Raw genomic sequence first — 24,903 nt, 5'->3', positions numbered from 1 at the left:
TGCAAAAATTAACACTGCTTTAACTTCAATAAAAGTCACAAGAAGTGAAGAACGATTACACATCCAGAAGGTCGAATGCAGAACAAAAGTAAGGGACATCTTGCGTCTGACAGCTAATGAGCTAGAGGCTGCTCCGATGTCCTTAGCTTTCACTAAAACGTAGTTAAAATGCTCTCCTGAATCCATTAGGATGAAGGACAATGCGTACTTAAATAGAGAGCAAAAAGAGTCCATGCCACACCACTGTAGATTATCAATGGCCCTCTGTTCTGCTGATCCTGTTCTAGTAATACCTGAAAACTCTAACTGGATAGAGAGCTCTCTTTTCTTCCACAGATCCAAGGATGAGGGGAGAGTTGAAGCCAGAGGAGTGGGAGTTGGCGCCAAGCTCTGGTTGCTCGGAGCTGGCGACAAGCTGTAGTTGGAGCCAGTCAAGTTGGCTGCCAGGTGAGCTAGACACTCGGGAGCTGGTGGAGCACTCCGAGCAAGAGCTGGTGCCAGGCTGTAGTTGGTGCCAGGCGAGCTGAAAGTCAGGCAAGGTAAGAGCTCAGGAGCTGGTAGGTGTTCCCAGGTGCCAGGTTGAAACTGGTACCAAATAAGCTGGATGCCAGGTGAGCTAGCAGGCACTCCTAGGTGCTCAGAGCATGAGCTGGCACCAGGTGAGCTGAAGACAGGCGAGGAAAGAGTTCGGGAGCTGATGAACGTTCCTAGGGTAAACGCTCGCAGCGTGAGACACTGACATTCCTCCGCTGTTTGGACACTTCCGGAAAATGCATTCAAATGCGGCCCCATCAGCATCAGTGTGACTTGTGCCCCCCTCTAAACAACAAGCCGAGACCTCTACGTTCCTATCAAAGTAAGGGTTTTCTCCTAAATTACGAGATGGCATATTTCCGATTAAACAGAGGTTCATTAAGATTTAGCTGTGCACGGTGCTAACTTACTGGCCATGACGCTCTGGAAACTTTTACTTAAAACAGTTTAAAAATGGACAAGTGATGCCATCTCGAAATTTGCCGAGTCACTCGTGTAAACAAACTGCCCATTTCCTGTCTTAAATCTGAAAAATATTTGTACCCATAGACAGTGACACCGTTTCCTTGACATCAGTGGTAAACGCTTGCGTTTTTGGGGATTGGACGGGGAACTCTAGCGAATTTTCAGGCCGCCAGGATGCTAGATAACATTTAATTAACTACGTAGCTAAACACCAGAATAACGTTATAAATTGAGTATATGCATTACATGTTCATTATAATTCATTTGAAAATATTTGTTGTTGGAGCAAACCAGATTCCTGAGACAAATTTCAACGATTTTGCTGTGAACATTACGATGTAGCTATTTTTCGCGTTTTCCTATTTTCTTATTTATTTATATGTATTACATACAGTGTAATATATATATCACATACACAATGTAAGTTTTATCAAGTATAATGGTGTTTTAAGTAATAATTTCGGATTCAAAACCTTTATTTCAGTCCTGTATTTTGACGTCATGGCATCTTGACTCTCATACCAGTTCTAGATAAATTGTCATACTCAACTTTCTTGCATTTTTGCCAAAGTGGTAACACTCATATGCACACATTACAGTAAACCCCCCGTATTCGCGGTCTCACGATTCGCGGACTCACGTATTTGCGGTCTCACGATTCACAGATTTCTCTGTGGAAGGCATCTACCCCTTATTTGTGGAAAATTCGCCCATTCGCGGTATTTTTCACTGAGAAATATTCACTAATTACTGTATTTTCATATTTTCATGACTAAATGCACTTTTTGTGATAAAACTATTAAAATACTCAGGTATATGCATTTTTTAGTTTTATTTTGTTTAAACTATCAAAATAGGCAGTTCTAAGTGTTTCTGGAGGGGTTTTTAAGTATTCGCGGATTTTAGCTATTTGAGGGGGGGTGCAGAACCCATCCCTGCGAATACTGGGAGTTTACTGTACATGTCTCAGAAGCATACATAGTAATATGTACTTAAATAAATTAAAAGTCCTAACAACAAAATACTGAATTTCTATCGTAAACAGTTCACTAACGCATCGTCCGCTCTCGGATGTTTGTGGCAGCTAGATGTACAATAAGGCTGGAAAATTGTCCCCACCACAGTTTCGCTACTTTGATGGAGTAAAGAACTGTAAACAAACATTCTCACGTATTTTAAGTGGTATTTTGAGTGAATTAAGTACAAAATGTGCATAATTACAATCAATTAAGCACTGTGGAGCTTCAGTTGTAATGTCAGTAAGGATAAAACCACGGATTAAAGGTAAAAATACATTTCAGCCCAACCACATGACACAGGAATTCCATGTCTCATATTTTCACTAGAATAGGCAACAAAATGTTGTTTTATCGTGCTGATTATGACTAAAATCTTGAGTAATATCTATAAACATTACATATATATGCAATTAATGTCAGTACACCGTTAAATGAATGCTGAGAAGGAAGCGTCCAATCGCCATTCATTTTGTCAGTCATTGGGAAGAAGCCATATTGGATTCAAAATTGCCTTCAACACCTAGTTTACAAAGACTTCACATGCTTATTTTACCTCATATGGCAGTTTCCTATAGGTCATTTTGTTAATGAAGCGTCAATCTTTAGAAAGGTTTTCTTAAAGGTTTAATTTTTTTGCTATTTCTCCAATTAAATATCGAGTGAAAAGTGAAAATTCTGCCACCCAAGTGGCAGGGTAAATGATCAGGGTTGAGAAACCCCAAGTGTCTCAACCCCAATCATTTACCCTAGGTGCCCGGAGCCCTGTTCCTGGTTGTCATGAACGTCTTCTCTTCCATAAGTTCTTATGAAGAAAGAATGGATCCAGGTCTTGGAAGGGTCCTCGTTCATGGTTAACCTTCCATGGATAAATGAGCAACCCCTGTTACTGAATCCAAGTACAAAAAGGGCATCCTAGGTTAGGTTAGGATGCATCCCTTTTAGCCTACTGTCCGCATTACATCTTCAAACTTTAAAAACGTTTATTATAAACATGAAAGCGGCTAGCCAATGATTTTTTTTCGAATAATCCCGTTGTTTCAAATATTTCATACTTTGCTGTTACTGACTGATACACGATACACTGGACTCGTTTTCCCCCCCACCCAAAAAACCAGTTTTCCACTGGGGTCACCCATATATTTCTGATACAGGGGACGAAGGGAAAACACAAAAGCACGAGGTCTGCACAAGCAATGGTGGCAGCGCATGCAGTAAACAAGCGATGATCTGTCGGAAAATGTTGGCCAAAGTATCATAAAGCTACCAGGAGGACACTTCCACCGTAAACCTTGCCTGGTCATTTTCACTTACCTTCAGCCAGGACTGCAGACCCGAACGATAAAATACACAGGAGTGCCCGCCACTGCCAAGACAAGACCCCCATGTTTCGTCACATCGACATCATACGCCGTACCACACGTTTCACACCTTGGTGACAACTCCAATGCACTCAAGACCTCTGTCACAATCACAATTCACAACACAGTAACCCGTCATATGATAAGCCATACATCGGTGCCACGATGATGCAACCTGGGTAACTTTTAGCGAAACAAATATTATATTTCTAAAATTATTTAACATAAAAATTATTCAGCATTAATTAAACAATCCTCATGCTTAATGAAATGTCCCTATCGTTTAAATAATGAATATTTAAAATACTACACAGTACATGTGGCACCTCCGCATTAGCAGTAACTGAGTGCAATCGGAAGAAACATAAACACAGCTTCCTAAATCGTGGTAATACTAAATTGTAATGAGTCTCGAAGGTCAAATGCACTAGTGTAATCTAATTATCTCGGGTAAATTCATTCCCAAATAGGCCAAATATATCGAAAAAAATAATATATTCCATGTCACAGGAACTTTTAAACTTCGAATATTATTGGAAGCAACTTTCGAGTGCATAGTAAGAGGACCATCTGTGACATCAACCAATTACGTAAGTGATGTTAATAAAACTGCGTCGTGAAGGAGGGTTATTATTATTATTATTATTATTATTATTATTATTATTATTATTATTATTATTATTATTATTAGCAGCAGCAGCAGCAGCAGCAGTAGTAGTAGTACTAGTAAAAATACTGGAAACAAAAGCTACGTTAATGGGGGAGAAAGTTAATTTTTTACTTCTTTTTTTCTGGACTCCTGATGAATTTTCTTATTCAAGAATGAAGAAGCTAGTTGACAATTATCATATGACGAGTTCATTTTTATTCATACGATTTACAATAAATATTCGAGAGTTGCAATACATACATACACATACACACACACACACACACACACACACACATATATATATATATATATATATATATATATATATATATATATATATATATATATATATATATATGTGTGTGTGTGTGTGTGTGTGTGTGTGTGTGTGTGAGAGAGAGAGAGAGAGAGAGAGAGAGAGAGAGAGAGAGAGAGAGAGAGAGAGAGAGAGAGAGAGAGAGAGAGAGAGAGAGAGACTGGGCAAGGGACTGAACTGTGCAATACAAGTATAGAATAAAATAATGGTTAGAATAAACAGAGTATGCATCACGAAATATTTTAAAATTCATTAGACTCAAAGACTTGAAATAATGAAACAACTTCACTGGAGAAAAGAGAAGTTATCAAGTGCACTGTAATTCACTGACTTGAATTAAATGATCAAGTAAATCCATACTTATTTTACGTTCTTGTCTGAAAGATTTAGAAAGGGCATTCAAAACTTTTTTGGGGTGGGGTTGGCAGTACCTCAAAAGATCATAGATTCCTAGAACCTAGGTGTGAGAATTCCGTGTTTTGGAGAGGATTTCTACTATTTTGAATTAAATTACACTGTTATTGAGGCTATCCTAAGACTTTTTCATACGATTTCATATTCATTAGCTTAACAAAATAAAAACTGAAGGTGCTCGGCAAGATAAAAAGTTTAAAACTAAAGATTAACAAAATAAAAATAGAGTGAGAGTGTTCGGTAAGAAAAATCAAACTCAAAATAAGAGAAGCATTACCTTTTCGCCGCTTCCTCTCATTAGTTGGTTGCAAAATGGAATTGGTAAACATATTTCTGTCAACAAAGTTAGCTTAAATGTGTTAAGATGTGATAACATTCCTGTGTTCAGTGATACCGCAGGCTATGTGCTTTTTTTACATTAAACAGTGTTTTCTTGATTTCAAGAAGTATCTGTCAAAGGACCGGCCAGGTGTTTAAGCACCCGGAAGACCTTCAATACAGTCTGATTTCCTATTATTGGCAACGAAGCCCAGCAGGCCCTAGACTTCATTCGCCATGCCGTTAAACCTGTTTAGTCGTAATTTTTCCCCCGGGAGGTCACGTCCTCGAAGGTCAGCGTCACTTTCAAGCCTTAAAAGAGAATCAGAAAAATCTGGAGGAGATTTATCAAGTGACTTTAATAGGATAAAGCTAAACATTGGTGGTCAGAACGCTTCCTTTGAAGATGGAGAATGGATTGCAGGTACAGTAGCTACTGTAGCTGGCCTTGTTTTAGTTAATGATTGATGATCTGGTTGATGACAAAGTTCTTCTGTTATAATGGGAATACCACGGTATAGGGTACTCTAGGCTAATTTCATCAAAGAACATGAATCCTGTTTGTTCCAACACACTATACAAACCATCTGTCCTTTACATTAGGAATTACTTAGGGCGAAGCTGGACACGGCCATTAAACTCTTGAACAAGGTGGTTAGGCAGTAACTACCGTCAGGTAGGCGGGAATACCTGCCTGCCCTGATGTAAACATTCCAGTTTGCTTTAAACCGTCATGCGTTGCAGACATGCTTTCAGGTCTCTTTGCCTGACTGTTGTTAAGGTCTTCATTATCTCAGTGGGATCTTTCCGTATTTGTGTTTATATATTGTGTGTGGTTGATGTTTATTAATACAAACCCACGATTTTTGATAGCCTTGCGTAAGCCGTCGTTCCCCTGCGTCTTTGTCTTGGGTTTGATGCCCAAGGGCGTATTTAGAGGGGTAATGCTTCACTTCTAGTAGCCCTTTATGTAGATACTGAAGGTGTTCCCTTGTACGTTCGTAGATAGGAGGAGGGAAGAATTAGATTGGGATGTAATATCTTCGGTCCCCTAAATTGATTGGGACGTAAGAGTTCGCTTCCCTTCTTGGGCTTCCGCCCTCTGTGTGCAAGGGCATGACTACTTCTTTTCTACTTGTGCTGAGTGTTGTTTTCTCTGCCTGCATTATAGGGAGTAGCAGGGGGGAGGTTGTGGGCATCGTCGGTAAGCTCCGCTTCCACAGCGCCCTTCATGGCCTCCCCTCTTTCCTTCTCTCTCCTGTAGGTTCTTCCTTATCTCTCCTTCACCCTCTTCACTCGCTCGTTGGGCGAAGACGGCGGTGGGGGGGGGTGGCGTGGGCAGTTGGGCAACCTCTTCTAAGGGGCCTCCTCTAGCTGCGTAGGGCAGTTCCCCTCGTAACGAGATAAGTCTCCCTCTACTAATCATCTTTGCTTTTTCCTTCAGGTTGACAGTGAGCATCACAGGCACAGCAGTAGTTGGCTGGCTATCTCAGGGGATATCATGCATGAAGGAGCCCTTACGTTCATTCAGTGTTGCTTTGGGATCGACCACTACCTGGTTGGAATGGCATATCGCCACCTAGGGATAATTCCGACTCTGTTCCCGCCGATGTAGATCGATCGCTGTCGTTGCTGGCCTTCATGTATGTTGTGGCACTGCCTCTGGCATATCTGTGATCCAACTACTCCTGCTGTTTCCTGTGTTATGCCCCTGTTAACTCGACAACAGTCTCTGGGCGGCTCTTTCTGGTCTCCTGCTGCAACCGTCCTGATCATTCCTGACGCTGCTGGTGACTTTCATGTGAAGTTCCTGACAGTTACTGTAGCTCGTGCCTTCTGAACCGCTTCCGTAGCTCCTGCATCGGCTGTCCTGATCATGCCTGCTGCTTCTCATGGTGGTCATGTCCTGGGCTGCTTCTGTTGTGTTCCTGCCTAGCTGCCCTGGAGGTTACAATGTTTCGTGTCCACCATCCAGTAGAAGATGTCGGTGTGAAGTTGAAGAAAGTTGCCCCGTGGAAGTGATGTTCCTGGCCATTGCTGTAGCTCCTGCCTTCTGAACCCCTTTCATAGCTCCTGCAGCATCTGTCCTGATCGTGCCTGCTGCTGCTCCTGGTGGTCGTGTCCTGGGCTGCTTCCATTGTGTTCCTGCCTACATGCCCTGGAGGTTACGATGTTTCGTGTCCACCCTCCTGTAGATGATGTCGAAGTGAAGGTGAAGGAAGTCACCTTGTGGAAGTAGCCGCTGTCTTCTTCAACTTATCTTCAATTTCGTCTTCTGCTGCCTCTTCCCTTCCTCTCCGGAGCTTCAAGGGGGTCCCTGGAACCAGACAGACCTTCGTCGGCTGAAGGAGAGGAAGGCTGCTTCTTTCCCCTTGATTCCCTTGGACATCTAGGGACTGCCTCCTTCCGAGGAGGCAGTGGGTCTCTTGTTGGCTCTTCCCGACCTTCAGGTTAGGAAAACCGATTCGCATATCCCTGGGTTTTGTGTTTCGGGAGCCGCAGGCGCGCAGACCTCAGTTTGTGATCCCGTTCCCAGCCCTAGAGGTTCCGCCTCTAAGACGGGGCTGCTACGGGTACTCGTTTGTGAGCCACTCAGAGTGCTGGAGATTCCCTGGAATATCGAGTATCCCAATCTGGTCTGGAGATTACTCTCCCCAGCCCAGTTTGGGAGCAGTGCAAGAGAAAGGGCCAAGGCACTCAGGTGTCTCAGCTCTTCCTGCCAGCACCACAAGTGCTCCCTGAGTGCTTACCAGTGCTCGGTTGAGTTCTCTGCCTGGTGTCTCAATCCTATGGGTTCAAACACCAGAAGAGGTAGGAAAGAGATTCCCTTCGGGAGTCCTGCGGGACTTCTAAGGGACTGACTCTCTTCTGGGAGACAAGTTTCTCTCGTTGGCTCTTCCCGGCGATGACAACACTGGTACTTTCCACCCTAGAGCTCACGTAGTCAGGGGCATTGGTCCATCCCTCGCAATGCGTAAGAATCTGTCGGTTCCTCAGGTACTGAAGGCCAGAGTGGTCATGGCAGAGTACATGTATGTCTTTCTACCTTCGGGACATTGCCCACAAGTCCTTGGACACTTTTTCCTTGGAACATATGGTGGCTGCTCAACAAGTTGTGTAGCTTACCTGGCTCCTCTAAGAGGACAGGTAGCATCTTGCCCAAGGTGTACTGTTATGGAAGTGAGAGAGTTTGTATGAGTGACTGGCCTCTCTTCCTCTTCCTTCTTCGTCATCCTTTATTCTTTATCTTCAGGCAGAGGTTGGGGTTCAAGCCATCACATGCTGGAACTGGCAGCTGATGCAGGTAAGCGTCACTACTCGAAGTGACACTTACCTGCATCTGCTGCCAGTTCCAGCATGTGATGGCTCAAATTCCAATCTCTGCCTGAAGATAAAGAATAAAGGATGACGAGGAAGGAAGAGGAAGAGAGGCCAGTCACTCATACAAACTCTCCCACTTCCACAACAGTACACCTTGGGCAAGATGCTACCTGTCCTCTTAGAGGAGCCAGGTAAGCTACACAACTTGTTGAGCAGCCACCATAGGTCCCAAGGAAAAAGTGTCCAAGGACTTGTGGGCAATGTCCTGGAGGTAGAAAGACATACAAGTGCTCTGCCATGACCACCCCCGCCTTCAGTGTCACTTCAATTACCCTTTCTATTTTCTTTCATTAGATTAATAGAAGCAATCCCACCCTTTCCTCTAGCAAGGGAGGAAGGAGATCCTAACAATTAGACACCCAATACTGTACTTGTGATTACCTTACTGTCACTGACTCTTAGATTCATCCTAGCCCGTTTTCATATGAGGTTACGATTCTCTCACTCATTCAAAAAGGCCCAGAAGACTGACAATTGATCTTGCAGTTCTTACACTCCATTCAGTATGTCAGAGGCACAGTACTCTCCCTCGCTCTGTCAACTAGGAAGAGAACCCAGGTGCAGCGAACTCCAGTTGCTTCAGAGACTCGCTCAGATTCCTCCCTCCAATAAGTGTCTTTCTTATGTAGAGGGCTGAGGGTTTGTATATTGTGTAGGAACAAATGACAAATTTTAAAAGTAATTTGTATTTTTCCTAACTATACAAACCTGAGGTCCTTAAAAGTTTTATGCCCACTTCATGCCACCCCTCAATCTGATACCTTGCCTGAAAGGCAAATTGGAATGTTTACATCTGGGCAGGCAGGACTCCTGCCTACCGGATGGTAGTTAACTGCCCACCACCTTGTTCGAAAGTTTAACGGCCATTCCGGCTTCGCTAAAAGTAATTCCTTATATAAAGGACCGCAGGTTTATACAGTATAGTTAGGAAAAATACAAATTTCTTTTAAAATTTGTCATTTTGCAATACTGTAGTCTGTTTAACTCAGGTTAGAAATTCAGTTTTGCAATGGACTGATTTTTTTTAGAATTTTTGAAGTTTTCATGGAATTTCAAAAAGAAAAGTCTTATGTTGCTTTTATAATTTTCTTACTTATTAGTGCATGATGTATGACCTGAGCTTTCATTTTTCTTTTATTCATTTATTTCTAGATGATGGATCCAGAGGAAGAGTCAGTAGTCGTGAAGTAGCAAGGTTACGACAACAAAACCAAAATTTGACAGAGGAAAATAATCTTTTGAAATTGAAAGTGGAACTTCTCCTGGACTTGGTAATTATTATTCAGTGAATTACGATTAGTTTTGACTGCCAGATGCCTTTTGGTTTGCATGCTATGCTATGCTACAACACCTAATTATGTTTTGGGAAAATAATCTACATAATCTTAAAAGTGGCACTTCTTGGAACTGGCTATTATGTTCTTTGAATCAAAACCATTCTTTTACTTGAGCCATGTACTGGAGTTTTGATGATCAGATATGTGAACCATTCAACAAAAGATGTTGAAGACCTAAGTTCTCACAGTGTCTTGAGGTCCATATGGGTCTCCATACTATTTAGATGCTGCAATCATCTTTTTATTTTTTACATCAAATGAGCTCATTCTTGTTATGTAATTTGTTCATGAAACTTACCTGTCAGATATATATATAGCTGTATTCTCCGAAGGTCCAACAGAATTTCAAATTTCGCGGCACACGCAGTGGCCGGTCAGGTGGTTAGTACCCATTCCCGCCGCTGGGAGGCGGGTATCAGGAACCATTCCCATTTTCCATTCAGATTTTCTCTGTCGCCGGTGTTGTCAACAACTGTTGTCTGCACCTCCGTCATAGGATTTGCTTTTTTCTAAATTACTGAGTATCTCATTGTCTTTTGGTATTTTGACTTTGGATCGGTAGATCGGCATACGCTTTTTTGACTTTTCTTTGGGTTTTGCTTTAGATTATCATTATGTCTGGGTCTAGCTCTGCTAGTTACCGTGTGTGTGTGATGTCTGAATGTAGGTGAGGTTGCGAAAGCTGCGGTTGACCCTCACACTATTTGTTCTAACTGTAGGAAGCATATATGCATGTTGAATGATAGGTGTGATGAATGTGCTTCTTTGTCTGAAAATGAATGGAGCGTATGATAAATATGTGAGGAAGTTGGAGCGTGATCGACTGAGGAGGTCTTCCTCCAGGAGTGCTTCTCTTTCATGAAGTGTTGATGTCGGCCCTAACTCCCCTGTACCTTTAGATCCTAACCCTGTGGTTTTGTCTCCTGCCCCTGAGATCGTGCCAGTGGAGACTAATATGCTTTCCGCTATGATGGAATCGATTCGTGCATTAGAATCTAAGGTGTCAGCTCTCCAAGATAAGTGTTGTGAAGTGACTAGTGCCCCCAGTGCAGTGGAGGGGGCGTCAGACCGGCCCCATCATGCCTCTAGGCCTGGACCTCTGCTGGACTCCCAGGACTCAGGGAGAGAGCATGTCGAAAGCCGAAGGAGGGTGACGGGGAACCCCCACCGGTCTGGCGTCCCTTCAGCAGGTCCTGAAGACGTTTCCCAGGCTGCCCAGGCTCGAACTTCGTGTTCGGGTCCTGAAGGACTGCTTCTCGTCTTCTGACACGTCCTCCCCCACGCAGGGGTTGGAACCGTCAGATAGACTCTCGCCCTCTTAAGAGAAGCTTTAGGGAGGAGGGACGCTTCACGTCCTCTCTCTCCTACTCTGTGCTCCTCGCCAGAGTTTGTGGATGCGTTCCCCCCGCAAAAGAAGTACCGGACGTCATCCCAAGAAGACGTTTTTGAGCGCCCAAGAGCTCTCCCTCCTCAAGAGAAGAGGATTAGGACGCCCCCTCGTCCTTCTGCCTCTAGGTTCCGTGATTCTCCAGAGAGAGGCGTCACCAACGAGGACCCTTATTGCCTCCATGCAGCAGCAACTCTCCTCGTTCATTGCAGAGAGAGTCCAGGTCCCGTCCTCGCCGGAAGGATGTTAGACTTCCAGTGAAGAGATCTAGGCGGTCTCCTTCTCCTGCTCCTCGTTCGTCACCTTTCGTCTGCTTCGCCTGCTCGTCGTGGAAGGAACCCTAGACTCGTCCCCAGAGGGTGTTGGGGAGGATCGTCTTGACGTCACCCCAGGACGTCCTCCCCTCCCTTCTCGTTCTAGACGTCATGTTCACCATTTTGTTGATGACGCTCGTCAGGCTTCTGACGTTTGTCATGCTGCCAGACGTGACGCTCTAAGGGACGATCCAGACGTTCGTCATGCTGCCAGGCGTGACGCCCGGCTGGACGCTCAAGCTCGTCATGCTGCCAGACATGACGCCCGATGGACGTTTTTGACTCCCTTCAAGACGCTCCACCTGCCGTTGCTGTCGGCTCTCGTGTGGTTCCTGGTTCTCCAGCTGCTTTGCACGCCAGTTCCTCTTCCAAGCAGAGGTCCCTGCGGCGTGTTTCCTCTCCAACTTCTCTCTGCTCTTCCCGCCCGATGTTGGAGATAGACTCAGGGTCTCGAGTCTGAAGATGAGATGAAGGATCAGTCCTCGTCGGCCGGACTACCAGATCCTCGTCAAGCTGTTGAAGGAATTGTTTCCTGACAAGTTTCTGCCGGCAGTACCTCTCTCCCCTCCTCAACTGACTTCTACTAAGTCTAGGAAAGCTCCGGGATTTCTGAAGATGACTAAATCGCTCTCCACTAGCGGGCCTTCAAGAAAGTCCATTTGTGGATGGACTCCCATAAGGCTCAAGAAAGTCTTCTTTCGCCCTTCCCCCTTCAAGACTCTCGGGAAAAGCGGCGATGTGGTATGAGACCGGAGAAGACTTAGGCTTACGTCTTCCTTCCTCATCTAAGGGAGACTTCGCCTCTCGTTGATTCGAGTAGGAGGTCTCATCTGTCGACGGCCAAGATTCCTGGACTCTTACGGAGATGGACCATCTTTTGAAGGGCCTTTTCAAGACGTTAGAAGTTTTCAACTTCCTTGACTGGTGTCTTGGAGCTTTGGACCTTAAGTCTCGGAGTCAGGACTCGATCTCCTTGTCGGACCTTTTGAGCGTCTTGTCTTGTATGGACAAGGCGGTCCGAGATGGTTCTGACGAATTGGCCTCGCACTTTGCGACTGGAGTGCTCAAGAAGAGGTCTCTATTCTGCGGTTTCGCTCACGAAGTCCGTCTCCTTGGCACAGAAAGGAGAACTGTTGTTTGCTCCCCTTTCCAATCATCTTTTCCCGGCCGATGGTAAAGGACATCGCTGCAAGCCTACAAGAGAAGACCACACAGGACCTGTTGGCTCCAGTCATCGGCGCCCTGCGGTTCCTGTGACCTCGACGACGTCAAACCGTCAACATTCTCCCAAGATGAAGAAGCCCTTTCGTGCCGGATCATCCTCAAAGCCTTCTTCTCGAGGAAAGAACCTCTCGAGAGGTAAAGCCCTTGCTAGAGGTAGGGCAAGAAGTGATGTGATTCTCCTCCAGATACCGGTGGGTGCCAGGCTTCTTGCGTTTTCGAAGTCTGGAAAGTGAGAGGGGCAGACAGTTGGTCCCTTTCGGTTTTAGAGAAAGGATACAAGATCCCTTTCCTTTCTCCCCTCCCTTAAGCCTTTCGCCCTTGGACCTCTCTCCGTCATGACGGTCCAGGAAAACAAGAGATCCTATACGACCTGCTGCGGCAAATGCTCGTCAAGAGAGCAATAGAACAGGTCTTAGACCTGAATTCCCGGGCTTCTACAACAGGCTTTTCCTGGTCCCAAACAGTCGGGAAGTTGGAGACCTGTGCTGGATGTCAGCAGCCTGAACCGCAAATGAAAGAAACTTTCAAGATGGAGACGGCGCAGTCTGTTCTAGGAGCCTTAAGACCTGGGGATTGGATGGTATCCTCGACCTTCAGGACGCTGCGTACTTCCACGTGACCGATACATCCTCAGTCAAGGAAGTTCCTGAGGTTCGTCTTGAGGGGAAAGGTGTATCAATTCAGAGCTCTTTGCTTTGGCCTGTCCACAGCTCCCATGATTTTCACCGTCATCATGCAGAATGTAGCAAGGTGGCTGCATCTGGCAGGCGTGCGTGTGTCGCTCTACTTGGACGACTGGCTGATTCGGCGTCATCGAGGGAGAGGTGTCTGGAGGATCTTCAAGCAACTTTAAACCTGACGAAGGAACTCGGCCTGCTGGTCAACTTCGAAAAGTCACACCTGACTAAGCAACGCAGTCCATCGTGTATCTGGGGATTCAGATGGACTCAGTGGCTTTTCGGGCTTTTCCGTCCCCGAACGTCAACAGCTGTGCTACTGAAAAAGTCCTGGCCTTCCTAGGGAAAGAAACGTGTTCGGTGAGGGAGTGGATGAGTCTGCTGGGGACCATTTCCTCACTGGAAAAGTTTGTTTTCCTAGGGAGACTACATCTCAGGCCTCTTCAGTTCTTCCTGCAAGACAACTGGGAAGACAAGGAAAATCTCGAGTTGTCTCTCAAACTTTCCCTCGAAGTGAAGGAGCATCTCAGGTGGTGGTTGGATCCCTCGAGGCTTTCAGAGGCGTGTCTCTCAGCCTTCCGAACCCCGACCTAGTGTTGTTCTCCAGCGTCAATGTCGGGTGGGGAGCAACACTGGGCAAGAGAGAAGTGTCAGGCATCTGGAGAGGGGAACAGGTGACCTGGCATATCAATATGAAGGAATTAGGGCGATTTTTCTAGCCCTTCGATTCTTCCAAGATCAAGTGTCCGGTCGCACAGTCCAGGTAAACGCGGACAATACCACTGCTCTATCTTACCTGAAAAAACAGGGAGGCACTCATTCTCATTCCTGTTCGTTCTTGCGAAAGAGATCCTGTTGTGGGCGAGTTCCAGGAACGTTACGATCTTGACGAGGTTCGTAGCAGGCGTTCAGAACGTGAGAGCGGACCTGCTAAGTCGTCGTCATCAACTGCTCCCGACAGAGTGGACTCTGAACCAGGAAGTGTGCCAAAAACTGTGGGGTTTATGGGGTCGTCCCTTAGTGGACCTGTTTGCAACGTCAAAGAACAACAGGCTTCGCTTTACTGCTCTCCTGTCCTGGATCCAGGAGCAGTGTCAATAGACGCCCTTCTTTGGGACTGGTCTCGTCTGGACCTTTACGCTTTCCCTCCCTTCAAGATCCTGGGAGAAGTGGTCAGGAAGTTAGCGTCGCCGCAAGATACGAGGATGACTCTGATCGCTCCGTATTGGCCTTACAAGGAGTGGTTTCGGAGGTAATGTCGCTTCTGGTAGACTTTCCAAGGGTGTTACCTCTTCGTCCAGATCTACTCAGACAGCCCCACTTCGAACGATACCATCAAAACCTCTCGCTCTCGGTCTGACTGCGTTCAGACTATCGAAATGCTGGCGAGAGCGAGAGGTTTTTCGAAGCAGGTGGCAAGAGCGATCGCGAGAGCCAGGAGAACATCCTCGATCGCAGTTTACCAATCGAAGTGGGCCGTATTTCGGCAGTGGTGTACTCGCAGAGGGATTTCCTCTTCTCGACCACTGTGAGCCAGATTGCAGACTTCCTTCTTTCCTTAGGGAAGTTCCGAAGCTGGCAGTCTCTACTATTAAGGGGGTATAAGAGTATGTTGTCGGCGGTCTTTCGGCACAGAGGATTAGATATCGCCAACAATACGGACCTCCATGACCTCATTAGGTCGTTCGAGACGACTAAGGTGCCTCAGTTTTTGGTTCCATCTTGGAACTTGGACGTGGTTCTTAAGTTCCTGATGCAAAGCCCTTTTGAACCCCTTCATGCTGCTTCTTTGAGGACTTAACAAAGAAGACTTTATTTTTAGTTGCTCGCTACTGCAAAGAGAATCAGTGAGATTCATGCAATATCTAAGTCAGTTGGTTTTAAAGGAGACGATGCGGTGTGTTCTCTCCAACCGTCGTTTCTTGCCAAGAATGAGAACCCGTCTCACCCTGGCCCAAGTCCTTTGAATTGAAAGGTTTGGCGGGTATTCTGGGTCAGGAACCAGAAAGACTGCTATGCCCTGTTCGGGCTCTAAAGTTCTACTTGAACAAGACAAAAGAGTCGAGAGGTCTTGCGGATAGGTTATGGTGCTCGGTGAGAAGACCTGACGTCCCCATGTCAAAGAATGCGCTGGCTTTCTTCTTGAGGTCCACCATTCAGGAAGCGCATAAGAGTTGTCAGGAGAGTGACTTCGAACTTTTGAAAGTTAAAGCGCATGAGGTTCGGGCTGTGGCAACGTCAGTAGCCTTTCAAAAGAACATGGCTCTGAACGAGATTATGAATGCCACCTTTTGGAGAAGTCATTCTGTGTTCGCCTCTCATTACCTAAAGGACGTAAGAACAGTGTATGAGTCTTGCTGTTCATTGGGACCTTACGTTTCGGCTGGTACGATCTTGGGAGAAGGAGGCAGTACCCATCCTATCCTTTAATGTATGGTTAGGAATAGTTTTTAAAATTTTTTGGTTGTGTTTTTATGGTTGTGGGTAGACTGTGGGGGCAGTCTTCCCTTTCCTTAGTTTTTTACTAGTCACGATGTTTGGTAGGTCAGGTGGTTATTTTTGTCTCTTTGCTTCCTTCTTGAGGGCTACGATCTGGGCACATAGTGGTCACGTCCCTGTTGACAGATCGTCTGGAACTCTCCAACCTTATAGGTCTCTACCTCGTTGGAAACTCCAGTAAAGCAGACGCAGACTTGGGTGACAGTAATCACGAAGTCAGCTATGCTAAAAGGTAAGGAACCAAGATGTGTAATCATCTACATTGTTTTGTTTCTCAATCCTATGCTGTCTCTGCCCACCGCCAATGGTGCGATTCAGCTATATATATATCTGACAGGTAAGTTTCATGAACAAAATGATATTTTAATGATAAAATAAGGTTTGTTCATACTTACCTGGCAGATATATATTCGTAGTGCCCACCCTCCTCCCCTCAGGAGACAACGGCACTATGAAAATCTGAATGGAAAATGGGAATGGTTCCTGATACCCGCCTCCCAGCGGCGGGAATGGGTACTAACCACCTGACCGGCCACTGCGTGTGCCGCGAAATTTGAAATTCTGTCGGACCTTCGGAGAATACAGCTATATATATATCTGCCAGGTAAGTATGAACAAACCTTATTTTATCATTAAAATATCATTTTATACAGTTTTGGGGATAGTTATCTTTTTAATTATTTGAAATTGGGAGGATTTTGGAAGATCAGATGAAACCTATAAAAGAAAATTCAGTTACAGGGCACAATGAGCTCTTCCAGTATCTGGCATCCTTTTAAGTGGATATGCTGGCAAGAAGCAGGGTGACCCTGTCTTGTTATTACTGTATTATTAGTGTTATTACTCAAATTGAGTAGTCGTTTATGTGGAATAAGTCTAAAAAGTCATTCACTTGCATAGGCTTCCATAGAATGGTATACCTATGTGAGGAGGCAGTGGAGAAATTAATGACGCATGAATAGCACTGAAGGGAAATTAACTAATGAATACAGTTACAGTTGTCCCATAGAGAACAAGACAAGCCAGACACACTAAGGTATTGGAGCAAGGTGCTTAAGGTAGTTGTGCAGTATACTATAAACTTATGAGTATTGATATCAGTAGTATTAGTACATCTCAGAATGTGAATGTTTATGTTCTGGAGGTATAGTCAGAGCTAATGGAAGTTACCCAGTGAATTGTGGAGCAGGAACTTGATGCAAGGTGGGTTAAGCAATAGTCTGATTTTGCTGGGCTTCAGCCACATACCCACTGACTTCACTGCTCATTAGTATTTTGCAGATCTCTGTTAAAGCTAGCAACAGATTCACTTTGTTTGGTGGCGACTTTACTATCCCCCCCCTTTTTTTTTTAGAACAATACTCTAGAACATTAGTGAAGAATGAAAACAAAGTGAAACTCCAGACAGTGTAGATTTGGGCTTGCTAAAAACACCAGTAACAAAACTTAGTGATAACTTTGAAAACTGTGGACAAGGGAGAAAAACAGCCTCTGACGTTAAGGTAACAAAGTTTACCTATGTCCAAGAGCCTTGGGGATAATCGTGATAAAAGGAGCACTAAAATCAGTTGGTACAAAGTTGCCATGGATGTTGCTAGTTAGATCTCAAAGGGGATCTCAAGTACATGATTGTTTCATATAAGTAAATTACCAAGTAATTACATAGCTATACAGTAGTTTCAAACTCGCATGGCAGCCTTTATTTAAAAAAAATCGTAGTAGCACTTTGATAGTTTAGTGTAGGTGACACGCCCCGCTCACTAACGGGAGTACTGGAAACGACTTAGCAGAAAACCTCATTTTGTTTCTGCTGGCTCTCAAGTAAACATCGGGGGTTTGCAGCAGCCTTGTTCATTGGTTTTCAGTTGAATAACTGGATTTTGGTGAGTTATTATTGCTTATTTTGAGTAGCCTTCAAGCTTTGTTGTCTGGGACTGTAATTATTTTCTTCCCTACCAACAACTCTATTACACCCATCAAACGGAGGCTAGATAATTTCAAATTGATAGGCAGCTACAAAAACACCATTAGGAATAAAATAGTTAGAAACAAAAAGTCGGTAGAGGGGGAAGAGATTAGAGGCGGGTATTTATGGCAGCATGTCTAGGCTGTGAAGATGGGTACTATGGCAAAACTGGCAAATCATGTAAAGAGCAAAGCAAACAACTCCTGCAGAACATAAGGCATTATAATCAGACGTCGGCAGTTGCCAAACACTGTTGGGAAAATGACCATAAAATAGACTGGGAAAATATGAGTTTTCTGTACAGGAACACCAACAAAACGGCCAGTCTGGTTGTAGAGAACGCCTATATAATATGCGCCAGCAACGCAGTGCCAGGGAACAGCTTTGAAGACAGTATATCTAGAAAAATCGTACACTCCACAGTAGCAAGGAAACGAAGGAAAAACACAAGAGGATGAACGGAAAATGGACACCTGGAAGAAGAAGCGGGCAGAGAAAGGCCAAGGTCACAAGGGAGTGGGGGTCACACAGGAGGAGCCAGGCAATTATAGGATTAAAAGTACCCAGCACATAGATAAAAATACAGCTGGACTACACGTCTGGTCACTGTACGGATACTTGATAATGTGGACTGTTTGTCGAAGAAAGCTTGTAACTTTTTCTGAATAAATACTCCATTAGATACCATCCATACTCCATTAGATACCATCCAGTTTGAATGAGGTCATTTTAGTAATTCTACTAATGCACAGAACAATTGTGTTTGTGATACATACATACATACATACATACATTCACATACAGTAAACCCCTGGTATTTGTGGACTCACCTATTCACAGATTTCTCTATGGAACATATACAGTATATGCATTATTCGCTGAAAATTCACCCATTCACGGTATTTTACACTGAGAAATATTCGCTGATTACTGTATTTTCATCTCATTTTCATGACTAAATGCACTTTTTGTGATAATACTATTAAAATACTCAGGTAGTGCTCTAGTTACGATAATTCACCTACGATAATTCGCTTTTGCAGTGGGATAAGCAATTAATACCGATGCGACAATATTCAGAAAATATTTTTAAGTTTCCCGCGGGTGCAGGCAGCAGCGTACAATCAGGCAGCAAGAGAGACCAAATTACAATAGACCACCTTCATTTCCTCCATCTCTTTATCCCATCTTCTATTTAAAAAGGTAAAAGAGAATGATAAAAGTATTGTTAGTAACGTTACACTCTTGCGTAAATGGGTACAGCCATAAACAACCGAACGAGAAGCTGTTGTTATGCTTATCACTGAATCAGATAACATCAGCCATTTTGCTTGTATTTCAACCATCGTAAGGTAATAAACAATTACCGTAGCTATAGTACAAATGAAGTTAAGTAGAATAGGACTGATATATTTTTACATTATACCCTTATTCGGTATGGATAAAAGATCGGCAAGGAAATATACTGCTAAATTTAAGTTGCAAGTTGTAGCTGAAGCTGAGAAAACAATGTTCAAGTTGCTAATGACTATAAATTATCGTGCATCGGCAACATGGATGAAACTCGACCATAATTAAAATTGGAGAGAAAGTATTTTAATCAAAACTACTTGGCATGAAAGAACACATTACTGCTATTTTTACGCCGATAAACGATAAATATGTAAAGCTCAAATTATGATGAAATCAAGTGAATAGCAAATGAAATCTTGATTTTTTTACACAAGACAAATGCCTCCAAACGGCCACCGTCATCTATCAATGAAAAAAATAGCTAAATTAGTTTCACGAGATGTATTTAAGTTACATTTCGACTTGAAAAACACTTCATATAACAAAAAATAACCTTACCCCATATAAATAAAGTATTCAGAGAATCATTTACGCTAACTAGAAGCAAGAAAAGCTCTCTGAACTGAGTTAAATACAGCGAAATAAACTTACTGCGTAATCGATTTCCAAACCAAAACATTGATTGCTATGATCACAATTTATAATACAAGAGCAATCTAAGAATATATATACAATATTGTTTGATACAGTGAATTAAGGCAAAACATTTGAAAGATCAATGGAAAAGATGCATATTCATTATGCTGATGTTTGTATAATATGACGTGAATATAGAGTACATTATAATGTATGCTAGGACACTGTATATGTATACGATATACCATAGTGTAGTCTAAACTAATTCCTGTTTGTTATCTAAACTAATTCCTGTTTGTTATTCAATTTCTCCTTGTATTGAATTATCATAAGTCACTCAGCATGAACCTCCAGATTTAGCTGATGTGTATAGAGTGTACTCTATAGTGTAGGCTAGACTACCATATATGTACACATGGTACTGAATACCCTAGTGTAGGCTAGGCTGTATTCGAGATACGTTTTTTCCAACAAAAGATGTGTTTTTTGGAACCTAACCCACATTTTTTCCAACAAAAGATATGTTCTTTGGAACCTAACCCCATCGTAAGTAGGATAATACCTGTATAAGCATTTTTAGTTTTCTTTTGTGTGTTTGAACTATCAAAATAGGCAGTTCTAAGTGTTCTTATAAAGATTCTAAGTATTTGTGGGTTTTAGCTATTCGTGGGGGGGTTGTGGTACGCGTCCCCCGTGAACACGGGGGTGTTTACTGTATAACAAAAATGAAAAGGGAACGAGTACTATGAGAGAAAACGACTATGCTTATGTATACAGGGGTAACTTGATTAGTTGTCACACTTCTTAAGACATTTATTTAATTTGTATCATAGATATTTTCTGTTTACATCAATATTAATATTTTAAACTTAGTAAATTATTCTTATAAGCATTTTAGGGGAGTATATACTTGGGTAACAGTTTAAGAGGGTAACGTAAGATGACTTTGGGTGTTTGGTGATGATGGTTTGGGGTATATTTTTGTTTAAAATCATATTACATGTAAATTGTTTTAGTATGATAATTTATGGCATATTTTTGTTTGAACTATTAAATTAGACAGTGAACTGTTAAAATTGGCAGTTATAAGCATTTTACAGTAGCTTGAGGGGTACAAAGTATAAATATACCTGTACTTTATTGCAAAAACGCACATTCACGTATATGTACAACGATATATCAGTTTCTTTCATAGCGGTATAGGCTCAGACGCTTAAATCCGTCGTCTCTGTGAGCTGCTGTATTTATATTTTTTTAGAATGCATTTAATCTGCTAAATATTATAAATCCTTTATGATGACTCTGCCTGAACATCACCACCTTTGCAATAAGTGTTGTTAGGGTGATAGTAGATTTCTGTCATAATGAAGTTTGCACATGAATTTATTTACAAACTTGCATACATTTGATTAATGTAATGGAATAATTTATTGCATAACATCTTGATTAGCAAGTAAGTCCATAGCAGTTTAATAAGATAGCTGAATTACAGTATGTATTTAGTTTGTAATATCATCACTGGAGAACTGGAATTATTAGTGTAATTTTTAACATATGCAAAAAAATCCAAAGCATATATTTAACTAGCTTAATTACATAATTTCAACAAGTATATTAGGGAGTGAATAGACATTCTTTAACCTAACAGAAGGATTTACTGCAAAGAAATTAGCAAATAAATCGTCAGGTGTATTCATATTTTTTCTTTATAATTATTAGTTGAAGCTAAGTGTCATTTGTGGATAAATTTTATTTAAAAAGTTGATTGAAAAAGAATTTCAGTTACAATATGGTAAAAGCAGAAAAATTGTCCATCAGAAACACAAATGTTATCAGTCAACTTTCCCCACTCTTAGAGCATAAGATATTAATCTTTCTTATTCAAGAGACTAAGTCATCCAGGCTCATGAGCAGCTACATCTCAGCTGTATGGTTAATTGACCTCTAGACTTGCACTGTCATGTAGATTAAGTACAAAACATCTGCCTTACTCTATAAATGGCAAACTATTCACAGTACCTAGCTCTTTGCTGGGCGAGTCAGTAGAGCTGTGGACTGGCACTTGCCAGGCCCGAGTTCGAGTCTCCGGCCAGCTGATGAAGAGTTAGAGGAATATATTTCTGGTGATAGAAATTCATTTCTCGCTATACTGTGGTTCGGATTCCACAGTAAGCTGTAGGTCCTGTTGCTAAGTAACCAATTGGTTCTTAGCCACGTAAAAAGTGTAATCCTTCAGGCCAGCCCCAGGAGAGCTGTTAATCAGCTCAGTGGTCTGTTAAAACTAAGGTACACTTAACTTTTTTTTATTCACAGTACCTCATGAGAATATTTTTTGGATTTTTTTGTGATCCACTCTGTCCCTGTGCTCCAATAGATCCCCTGGGTCTTTGCAAAGGCTGGGCTTCTTGAACAACTGCTAATTGAGATTCTTGTTCTGTATGATTGATGGGTTTTATATGAAAATTTTAAGAGAGTTTTTAAAATATTATTTTTACAAACTTATCCCAATTGCAGTAAATTGCCTGACCCTATCCTTTTTTCTTCATTATGCTACATCCATTTATACGACAGAAATGAGCCTGAAAGTTTCTACCAACAAATAGTTTACCGGCACATATAGTCACTTGCAGATCTTCTTTTGTCTAAGAATTCATAATGGGTATGTCAAGACATTATGACTACAGTTTGGGCTTAATATGTTTGTTGGGTTTGTATGAAACGGCTTTTCTTCTATAAAACCCCAATTTTTTGTGTTTATTGCTCCTACCCTTACTTTGTTATTGATTGCATTCACTCCATGAAGAAGAGAAAGAAACAAATTTTTTTTAAAGACCATAGGTATGATTAGCATGTAAGAAAGACTTTACCATTGCAGTCTTGTTAACATCCTTACAAGTATTTTTATTATTAATAAATGTATTTTACTTCAGCAATGTCTGAGACTAACATTTTTCTGTTTTGCAGCTTACTGAAAAGTCTGCAGATGTGCTAATAAAAGACAAGGAAATCGGCAGGCTGAAAGCCAAGTCAAAGGGGAGATGAAGCTATCATAGTATGTAATTGGTTGTTTTATTTTGTGAATGTGTAGAAAATCAGTCTGTTACCGACGGATACAATAATTTACTCAAATATATTTATTTGTGTGATGAGAAAACCTTTTGATTTACTTGTGCATACATAATATAATAATAATAATAATAATTTCATTTTAGCTCGAGGTCATATACGTGGAATATACAAATTAAGAGACAATAACAGTGTCTCAATACACGAGATATAAAAAATGATAAATTGGCAATACCCACACAGTTGCTGAAGAAGTATAAAAATAGTATTCATAATAATGGCAACGACAGTAATAACATTGAGAATAGTAGCCCGAGTAGCCAAACCCTGTTGCCACCAATACCTTGTTCTCACAGTAATAACATTGAGAATGGAAAGAGAAACCCACAAGATTCTTGTGTATAACTTGTTTACTGGTAAATATTTACATATTACTTTGATCTCGAGCACTTTCAGGTCCTAACTGTGACCCTTTTTCAAGAGATGAGGTAGTCAGGCTGGTTCAAGATTGCTGGGCCTTGAACCAGCCTGACTACCTCATCTCTGAAAAAGGGTCACAGTTAGGACCTGAAAGTGCTCGAGATCAAAGTAATATGTAAATATTTACCAGTAAACAAGTTATACACAAGAATCTTGTGGGTTTCTCTTTCCATCTCCAGAAGAAAACTGAAAGAAGTTTTTGTTTGGTTCAACATTGAGAATAGTAGCCCGAGTAGCCAAACCCTGTTGCCACCAATACCTTGTTCTACAATTTTATATGTCTTTTACCGGTTTCTAGCTGGCGCCAGATTTATTAAGACCGTAGGTTTGTTAGCCATGAAAAATAAATTAATGAAAAATTTGTCATTTTACATTAAGAAAGTACAGAAAACTCTGGCTATTTGGCATCTTCTTGACCAGACTGCTACCAAACAATGAAAAACTGCAAAATAACAGAATTCACATTCTTCTTCCAAGTTTCTTGTCTATCATGTTGATCAGCCGTAATGAATGAACTTATCTTTATTTCCACTGCATTCATCAAGACAAAAGTTTGATAGAACCACATTAGGCTACTGCCAGGAGTGATCCTTACTAGTACAGGGATATGAATTAAGCTGGAAGGGCTCGTTAATTTCTAAAAGCTCGTCAAAGTGCTGTCTTATCAGTCCCTGTAGGTTCAGTACAATCTCTTATGGTTTCTTGTTGGTATGGTTCAGACGAGTGAAAGTTCGTGTGTTAGAGTAACAACTTTTTACAAATTAAAGGAATGTCTCAGATGTTAAAATTTAGTCTTTCTGGTAAGCCTTAGCTCTTCATTGTCAGTCTTTCTCTTTAGTGTGTAGTACCTCTGGATTGGTGTTATTTATGGTATCTTCTTAGTACAGTACTCAGTGCTGATGCATCATTGTTCTGTTGCACTTCTCAAAGTTGTCCCACAATGATATTGAAATCTGGAGTACCTTGAGCGTTTTGTAAAGTATTCTTAAAATCATAGCAGTTTATGTCTACATGTCCACAAAACATCAGCATCACTTTTGTTATACTGAAATGTAGCACCACCAGTCCATGATTTCTTTAATAGTCCTTATATTGTTAACCACTTTACATCATCCCAGTCAAGACCAGCCACAAGATTCATGCTATAAGTTGAGCATAGAAAAAATCCAGGTTCCAAGCACAAGCTGCCCTGTGTAAACTTTTGAAATTTTATATCATTCCTGGGCCCATATTTGAATCTAAGGGATCACATTTGGTGGCTATTACTGTATACAACAAATATATTATTTTGTAAGCAGTTTGTATTTTTCATAGGTATACAATTCACAGACCCTTTCACATAATGGTTTTACTTCTGTGCAAACATGAATGGCCATTGAATCTTGGTATCAAGGTAGTAACTGGTGATGGTGGGTGAAAGGAAGGAGCCCTTCACTCTTCTGAATCTTGCCTCGTCACTTTCTTCGGCTGCTGTTGCAAGAGGACACTATAGTGCTTCCTTTTCCCTGTGGGCTTGCAGGAACAGGTAATGTACTTGGCCCTTTCTCATTGGGAGCAGTATGGTAAA

The 24,903-nt window shown here is 42.1% G+C and overlaps 2 protein-coding genes across 5 annotated transcripts in view; one reads left to right on the top strand and one right to left on the bottom strand.

Moving 5' to 3' along the window:
- LOC136854657 (uncharacterized) overlaps positions 1–3,724 on the bottom strand; it is a 94,928-nt gene extending 91,204 nt beyond the window's left edge. For all 4 annotated transcript variants that reach the window (XR_010857757.1, XR_010857756.1, XM_067131236.1 and 1 more), the window contains exon 1: positions 3,330–3,724. Coding sequence is in view for 2 of the 4 variants with exons in the window: in XM_067131236.1 (XP_066987337.1) it covers positions 3,330–3,402 (73 nt within the window). In the remaining 2 variants the exon portion in view is untranslated. The remainder of the gene's footprint in view (positions 1–3,329) is intronic.
- Positions 3,725–5,085: 1,361 nt separating this feature from the next.
- Cby (Chibby) lies at positions 5,086–22,944 on the top strand. Its single transcript, XM_067131235.1, has 3 exons — positions 5,086–5,500; positions 9,610–9,728; positions 22,755–22,944. Exons 1-3 carry the CDS (start codon positions 5,314–5,316, stop codon positions 22,830–22,832), a joined length of 384 nt encoding a protein of 127 aa, XP_066987336.1. The 5' UTR covers positions 5,086–5,313; the 3' UTR covers positions 22,833–22,944.
- The last annotated feature ends 1,959 nt before the right edge of the window (positions 22,945–24,903 follow it).

This window comes from Macrobrachium rosenbergii, chromosome 29, assembly GCF_040412425.1.
Source record: "Macrobrachium rosenbergii isolate ZJJX-2024 chromosome 29, ASM4041242v1, whole genome shotgun sequence".
NCBI classification, from domain to species: domain Eukaryota; kingdom Metazoa; phylum Arthropoda; class Malacostraca; order Decapoda; family Palaemonidae; genus Macrobrachium; species Macrobrachium rosenbergii.
This window is presented reverse-complemented; position numbering and strand designations above follow the sequence as displayed.